Source organism: Lampetra fluviatilis, unplaced genomic scaffold (genome assembly GCF_964198595.1).
Source record: "Lampetra fluviatilis unplaced genomic scaffold, kcLamFluv1.1 SCAFFOLD_1176, whole genome shotgun sequence".
Classification (NCBI taxonomy): Eukaryota; Metazoa; Chordata; class Hyperoartia; order Petromyzontiformes; family Petromyzontidae; genus Lampetra; species Lampetra fluviatilis.
This window is the reverse complement of record NW_027620540.1, coordinates 1-8,030: the sequence shown is the minus strand read 5'-3', so window position 1 is coordinate 8,030 and position 8,030 is coordinate 1. Positions and strand designations below refer to the sequence as shown.

General features: G+C 59.0%; 1 protein-coding gene across 1 annotated transcript; it reads right to left on the bottom strand.

Moving 5' to 3' along the window:
* Positions 1-3,705: 3,705 nt before the first annotated feature.
* LOC144954034 (uncharacterized) lies at positions 3,706-7,243 on the bottom strand. The gene is made up of 3 exons (XM_078884617.1): positions 7,069-7,243; positions 5,704-5,838; positions 3,706-3,789 (listed from the first exon to the last, which is right to left on the bottom strand). Exons 1-3 carry the CDS (start codon positions 7,240-7,242, stop codon positions 3,706-3,708), a joined length of 393 nt encoding a protein of 130 aa, XP_078740743.1. The 5' UTR covers position 7,243.
* Between the last annotated feature and the right edge of the window lie 787 nt (positions 7,244-8,030).

Below are 8,030 nucleotides of genomic sequence, written 5' to 3'. Positions count from 1 at the left end.
CCCGGCAACTGTAACCGCGGCGACTGCACCCCCCGGCAACTGTAACCGCGGCGACTGCACCCCCCGGCCAACTGTAACCGCGGCGACTGCACCCCCCGGCAACTGTAACCGCGGCGACTGCACCCCCCGGCCAACTGTAACCGCGGCGACTGCACCCCCCGGCAACTGTAACCGCGGCGACTGCACCCCCCGGCCAACTGTAACCGCGGCGACTGCACCCCCGGCAACTGTAACCGCGGCGACTGCACCCCCCGGCCAACTGTAACCGCGGCGACTGCACCCCCCGGCCAACTGTAACCGCGGCGACTGCACCCCCGGCAACTGTAACCACGGCGACTGCCCCCCCCCCCCTCACCTCCTTGCAGGCGACGTCCCTGAGGCGAGCGGCTTCCTTGAGCTCCGCCGTGAGGCGCTGCAGCTCTCGCTCATGAGCGCCCACCGTGTCCTCAAAGAGGGCGCGGAACGACCCCAACTCGGAGCTCAGACGATCAGTAGCAGCCTGGGGGGGTGGGTGGTTCACTCAGTCACTCACTCAGTCACTCAGTCACTCAGTCAGTCACTCAGTCACTCACTCTCGCTCATGAGCGCCCACCGTGTCCTCAAAGAGGGCGCGGAACGACCCCAACTCGGAGCTCAGACGATCAGTAGCAGCCTGGGGGGGTGGGTGGTTCACTCAGTCACTCAGTCAGTCACTCAGTCAGTCACTCAGTCAGTCACTCAGTCAGTCACTCAGTCACTCACTCTCGCTCATGAGCGCCCACCGTGTCCTCAAAGAGGGCGCGGAACGACCCCAACTCGGAGCTCAGACGATCAGTAGCAGCCTGGGGGGGTGGGTGGTTCACTCAGTCACTCAGTCAGTCACTCAGTCAGTCACTCAGTCACTCAGTCAGTCACTCAGTCACTCACTCTCGCTCATGAGCGCCCACCGTGTCCTCAAAGAGGGCGCGGAACGACCCCAACTCGGAGCTCAGACGATCAGTAGCAGCCTGGGGGGGTGGGTGGTTCACTCAGTCACTCAGTCAGTCACTCAGTCAGTCACTCAGTCACTCAGTCAGTCACTCAGTCACTCACTCTCGCTCATGAGCGCCCACCGTGTCCTCAAAGAGGGCGCGGAACGACCCCAACTCGGAGCTCAGACGATCAGTAGCAGCCTGGGGGGGTGGGTGGTTCACTCAGTCACTCAGTCAGTCACTCAGTCACTCACTCTCGCTCATGAGCGCCCACCGTGTCCTCAAAGAGGGCGCGGAACGACCCCAACTCGGAGCTCAGACGATCAGTAGCAGCCTGGGGGGGTGGGTGGTTCACTCAGTCACTCAGTCAGTCACTCAGTCAGTCACTCAGTCACTCAGTCAGTCACTCAGTCACTCACTCTCGCTCATGAGCGCCCACCGTGTCCTCAAAGAGGGCGCGGAACGACCCCAACTCGGAGCTCAGACGATCAGTAGCAGCCTGGGGGGGTGGGTGGTTCACTCAGTCACTCAGTCAGTCACTCAGTCAGTCACTCAGTCAGTCACTCAGTCAGTCACTCAGTCACTCACTCTCGCTCATGAGCGCCCACCGTGTCCTCAAAGAGGGCGCGGAACGACCCCAACTCGGAGCTCAGACGATCAGTAGCAGCCTGGGGGGGTGGGTGGTTCACTCAGTCACTCAGTCAGTCACTCAGTCAGTCACTCAGTCACTCAGTCAGTCACTCAGTCACTCACTCTCGCTCATGAGCGCCCACCGTGTCCTCAAAGAGGGCGCGGAACGACCCCAACTCGGAGCTCAGACGATCAGTAGCAGCCTGGGGGGGTGGGTGGTTCACTCAGTCACTCAGTCAGTCACTCAGTCACTCACTCAGTCACTCACTCTCGCTCATGAGCGCCCACCGTGTCCTCAAAGAGGGCGCGGAACGACCCCAACTCGGAGCTCAGACGATCAGTAGCAGCCTGGGGGGGTGGGTGGTTCACTCAGTCACTCAGTCAGTCACTCAGTCAGTCACTCAGTCACTCAGTCAGTCACTCAGTCACTCACTCTCGCTCGTGAGCGCCCACCGTGTCCTCAAAGAGGGCGCGGAACGACCCCAACTCGGAGCTCAGACGATCAGTAGCAGCCTGGGGGGGTGGGTGGTTCACTCAGTCACTCAGTCAGTCACTCAGTCAGTCACTCAGTCACTCAGTCAGTCACTCAGTCACTCACTCTCGCTCGTGAGCGCCCACCGTGTCCTCAAAGAGGGCGCGGAACGACCCCAACTCGGAGCTCAGACGATCAGTAGCAGCCTGGGGGGGTGGGTGGTTCACTCAGTCACTCACTCAGTCACTCACTCTCGCTCATGAGCGCCCACCGTGTCCTCAAAGAGGGCGCGGAACGACCCCAACTCGGAGCTCAGACGATCAGTAGCAGCCTGGGGGGGTGGGTGGTTCACTCAGTCACTCACTCAGTCACTCAGTCAGTCACTCAGTCACTCAGTCAGTCACTCAGTCACTCACTCTCGCTCATGAGCGCCCACCGTGTCCTCAAAGAGGGCGCGGAACGACCCCAACTCGGAGCTCAGACGATCAGTAGCAGCCTGGGGGGGTGGGTGGTTCACTCAGTCACTCAGTCAGTCACTCAGTCAGTCACTCAGTCACTCAGTCAGTCACTCAGTCACTCACTCTCGCTCATGAGCGCCCACCGTGTCCTCAAAGAGGGCGCGGAACGACCCCAACTCGGAGCTCAGACGATCAGTAGCAGCCTGGGGGGGTGGGTGGTTCACTCAGTCACTCAGTCAGTCACTCAGTCAGTCACTCAGTCACTCAGTCAGTCACTCAGTCACTCACTCTCGCTCATGAGCGCCCACCGTGTCCTCAAAGAGGGCGCGGAACGACCCCAACTCGGAGCTCAGACGATCAGTAGCAGCCTGGGGGGGTGGGTGGTTCACTCAGTCACTCACTCAGTCACTCAGTCAGTCACTCAGTCACTCAGTCAGTCACTCAGTCATTCACTCACTCAGTCATTCACTCATTCAGTCACTCAGTCATTCAGTCACTCACTCACTCAGTCACTCAGTTACTCACTCACTCAGTCACTCAGTCAGTCACTTAGTCACTCACTCAGTCACTCACTCAGTCACTCACTCAGTCACTCACTCTCACTCGTGAGCGCCCACCGTGTCCTCAAAGAGGGCGCGGAACGACCCCAACTCGGAGCTCAGACGATCAGTAGCAGCCTGGGGGGGTGGGTGGTTCACTCAGTCACTCAGTCAGTCACTCAGTCAGTCACTCAGTCACTCACTCAGTCACTCACTCTCGCTCATGAGCGCCCACCGTGTCCTCAAAGAGGGCGCGGAACGACCCCAACTCGGAGCTCAGACGATCAGTAGCAGCCTGGGGGGGTGGGTGGTGTGGTCACTCACTCAGTCACTCACTCAGTCACTCAGTCACTCACTCACTCAGTCATTCAGTCACTCACTCAGTCACTCACTCACTCAGTCACTCAGTCAATCACTCACTCAGTCAGTCACTCACTCACTCAGTCACTCACTCACTCACTAAATCACTCACTCACTCACTCAGTCAGTCAGTCAGTCACTCACTCACTCAGTCACTCACTCAGTCACTCAGTCAGTCACTCACTCACTCAGTCACTCACTCAGTCACTCAGTCAGTCACTCACTCACTCAGTCACTCACTCAGTCAGACACTCACTCGCTCACTCACTCAGTCACTCAGTCACTCACTCAGTCACTCACTCTCGCTCATGAGCGCCCACCGTGTCCTCAAAGAGGGCGCGGAACGACCCCAACTCGGAGCTCAGACGATCAGTAGCAGCCTGGGGGGGTGGGTGGTGTGGTCACTCACTCAGTCACTCACTCAGTCACTCAGTCACTCACTCACTCAGTCATTCAGTCACTCACTCAGTCACTCACTCAGTCACTCAGTCACTCAGTCACTCAGTCAGTCACTCAGTCACTCAGTCACTCACTCACTCACTCAGTCACTCAGTCAGTCACTCAGTCACTCAATGACTCACTCAGTCAGTCACTCACTCACTCAGTCACTCACTCACTCAGTCACTCACTCAGTCACTCACTCAGTCACTCACTCTCACTCATGAGCTCCCACCGTGTCCTCAAAGAGGGCACGGAACGACCCCAACTCGGAGCTCAGACGATCAGTAGCAGCCTGGGGGGGTGGGTGGTGGGGTCACTCACTCAGTCACTCAGTCACTCACTCAGTCATTCAGTCACTCAGTTACTCACTCAGTCACTCACTCAGTCAGTCACTCAGTCACTCACTCAGTCACTCACTCACTCAGTCATTCAGTCACTCACTCAGTCATTCAGTCACTCACTCAGTCACTCAGTCACTCACTCAGTCACTCACTCACTCAGTCACTCAGTCAATCACTCACTCAGTCAGTCACTCACTCACTCAGTCACTCACTCACTCACTCACTAAATCACTCACTCTCTCAGTCAGTCAGTCAGTCACTCACTCACTCACTCAGTCACTCAGTCAGTCAGTCACTCACTCACTCAGTCACTCACTCAGTCACTCAGTCAGTCACTCACTCACTCAGTCACTCACTCAGTCAGACACTCACTCGCTCACTCACTCACTCACTCAGTCACTCACTCAGTCAGTCACTCAGTCACTCACTCAGTCAATCACTCAGTCACTCACTCAGTCACTCACTCACTCAGTCACTCACTCAGTCACTCACTCACTCAGTCACTCACTCACTCACTCAGTCAGTCACTCACTCACTCAGTCAGTCACTCACTCACTCAGTCACTCACTCACTCACTCAGTCACTCACTCGCTCACTCAGTCACTCACTCACTCAGTCAGTCACTCACTCACTCAGTCACTCACTCACTCACTCAGTCACTCACTCGCTCACTCAGTCACTCAGTCACTCACTCAGCAACCCCCCCTTAGCAACCCCCCTTAGCAACCCCCTTATCAACCCCCTTAGCAACCCCCATAGCAACTCCCCCTTAGCAACCCCCCCTTAGCAACCCCCCCTTAGCAACCCCCCCTTAGCAACCCCCCCTTAGCAACTCCCACTTAGCAACCCCCCCTTAGCAACCCCCTTAGCAATCCCCTTAGCAACCCCCCCTTAGCAACCCCCTTAGCAACCCCCCCTTAGCAACCCCCCCTTAGCAACCCCCCCTTAGCAACCCCCCTTAGCAACCCCCTTAGCAACACCCCCTTAGCAACTCCTCCGTAGCAACCCCCCCTTAGCAACCCCCCCTTAGCAACCCCCTTAGCAACTCCCCCTTAGCAACCCCCTTAGCAACCCCCGCTTAGCAACCCCCGCTTAGCAACCCCCTTAGCAACATCCCCCTTAGCAACCCCCCCTTAGCAACCCCCCTTAGCAACCCCCTTAGCAACACCCCCCTTAGCAACCCCCCCTTAACAACCCCCTTAGTAACCCCCTTAGCAACCACCCCTTAGCAACCCCCCCTTAGCAACCCCCTTAGCAACCCCCTTAGTAACCCCCCCTTAGCAACCCCCCCTTAGCAACCCCCTTAGCAACCCCCTTAGCAACCACCCCTTAGCAACCCCCCCCTTAGCAACCCCCCCTTAGAAACCCCCTTAGCAACCCTCCCTCCCCAGCAACCCCCTTAGCAACCCCCTTAGCAACCCCCCCCCTCCCCGGCAACCCCCTTAGCAACCCCCTTAGCAACGCCCTTAGCAACCCCCTTAGCAACCCCCTTAGCAACCCCCGCTCTCTCACCCGGTCGCTCTCGTGTTGGGCTTCGTGCGCCCGGCGCATCCTCTCCGTCTCCATGGCGACGTCGGAGACTTCGCGCTGGGCAAGGGCCAACCGCTCGGCCAGCGACACCTTCTCAGCCTCCTTCAGGGACAGCGCCTGCACCGACGGACAAGAGGGTGGGGTTCACGACGGCCGGGTGGGTGGGTGGGTGGGTGGGTGAGTGGGTGACTGAGTGAGTGGGTGAGTGAGTGGGTGGGTGGGTGAGTGGGTGGGTGGGTGGGTGAGTGAGTGGGTGGGTGGGTGAGTGGGTGAGTGAGTGGGTGGGTGAGTGAGTGGGTGGGTGGGTGAGTGGGTGGGTGGGTGGGTGAGTGGGTGACTGAGTGAGTGGGTGAGTGAGTGGGTGGGTGAGTGAGTGGGTGGGTGGGTGAGTGGGTGGGTGGGTGGGTGAGTGGGTGACTGAGTGAGTGGGTGAGTGAGTGGGTGGGTGAGTGAGTGGGTGGGTGAGTGAGTGGGTGGGTGGGTGGGTGAGTGGGTGACTGAGTGAGTGGGTGAGTGATTGGGTGGGTGAGTGGGTGAGTGAGTTACTGAGTGAGTGAGTGACCGAGTGAGTGGGTGAGTGGGTGGGTGGGTGAGTGGGTGACTGAGTGAGTGGGTGAGTGAGTGGGTGGGTGGGTGAGTGGATGGGTGGATGAATGGGTGAGTGAGTGACTGACTGAGTGACTGAGTGAGTGAGTGACTGACTGAGTGAGTGACTGAGTGAGTGGGTGAGTGAGTGGGTGAATGGATGAGTGAGTGAGTGGGTAGGTGACTGAGTGGGTGAGTGACTGACTGAGTGACTGACTGACTGAGTGAATGACTGAGTGACTGACTGACTGAGTGACTGACTGAGTGACCGACTGACTGACTGACCGACTGACTGAGTGACTGACTGAGTGACTGAGTGAGTGACTGACTGAGTGACTGACTGACTGAGTGGGTGACTGAGTGACTGAGTGAGTGACTGACTGAGTGACTGACTGAGTGGGTGACTGAGTGACTGAGTGAGTGACTGACTGACTGAGTGACTGAGTGACTGACTGAGTGACTGACTGACCGAGTGACTGACCGACTGACTGACTGAGTGACTGACTGACTGACCGACTGACTGAATGACTGAGTGACTGACTGACCGACTGACTGAATGACTGACTGACTGACTGACTGACTAACTAACTGACTGACTGAGTGACTGATTGAGTAACTGACTGAGTGACTGACTGACCGACTAACTGAATGACTGACTAACTAACTGACTGACCGACTGACTAACTGACTGACCGACTGACTGACTGACTGACTGACTGACGTGACCGACTGACTGACCGACTGACTAACTGACTGACTGACCTGCTGCTTGTCCTCCTCCGCCGCGATGAGCGCCGCGTCGTGCTGCTGCTGCGCCTGGCTCAGGCTGTGCGCCAGGCGCGCCGTGTCAGCCTCAAGCCGGCAGGCGAGGGCATCACGCTCGATGCAGGCGGCACGCACAGCATCCACCCGCAGCGTCTCCAGCTCCTGAATCATCGCCTCCTGATGGTGGGGGGGGGTGGGGGGGGGGGGGTTGTGGGGGTGGTGGGGGGTGGTGGGCGGGTGGGTGGGGGGTGGTGGGGGGGGAGAGAGAGACGTGGGGGGGGGGGAGGTGGAGAGAGACACGGGGGGATTAACACAAACCCCACTTTTCACCGACTCTCCCCCCCACCACTCTCCCCACCACTCTCCCCACCACTGTCCCCACCCACTACTCCCACCACTCTCCCCACCACTCCACCCACCACTCTCCCCACCACCCTCCCCACCACTCTCCCCACCACTCTCCCCCCCCCACCACTCTCCCCACCACTCTCCCCACTCACTCACCCACCCACCCACTCACTCACCCATTCACTCACCCACCCCCCCCCACCACCCCCCCCCCCCACCACTCACCCACCCACCCACTCACCCACCCACCACTCACCCACCCACTCACTCACCAACCCACTCACCCACCCACCCACTCACCCACCCACTCACTCACTCACTCACCCACTCACCCACCCACCCACCCACCCACTCACCCACCCACCCACTCACTCACCCACTCACCCACTCACCCACCCACCCACCCACTCACCCACTCACCCACCCACTCACCCACCCACTCACCCACCCATTCACCCACCCACCCACCCACTCACCCACCCACCCACTCACTCAACAAACCACTCACCCACCCACTCACCAACCCACCCACCCACAAACCCACCCACCCACCCACTCACCCCACCCACCCACTCACTCACTCACCCACCCACTCACCAACCCACTCACCC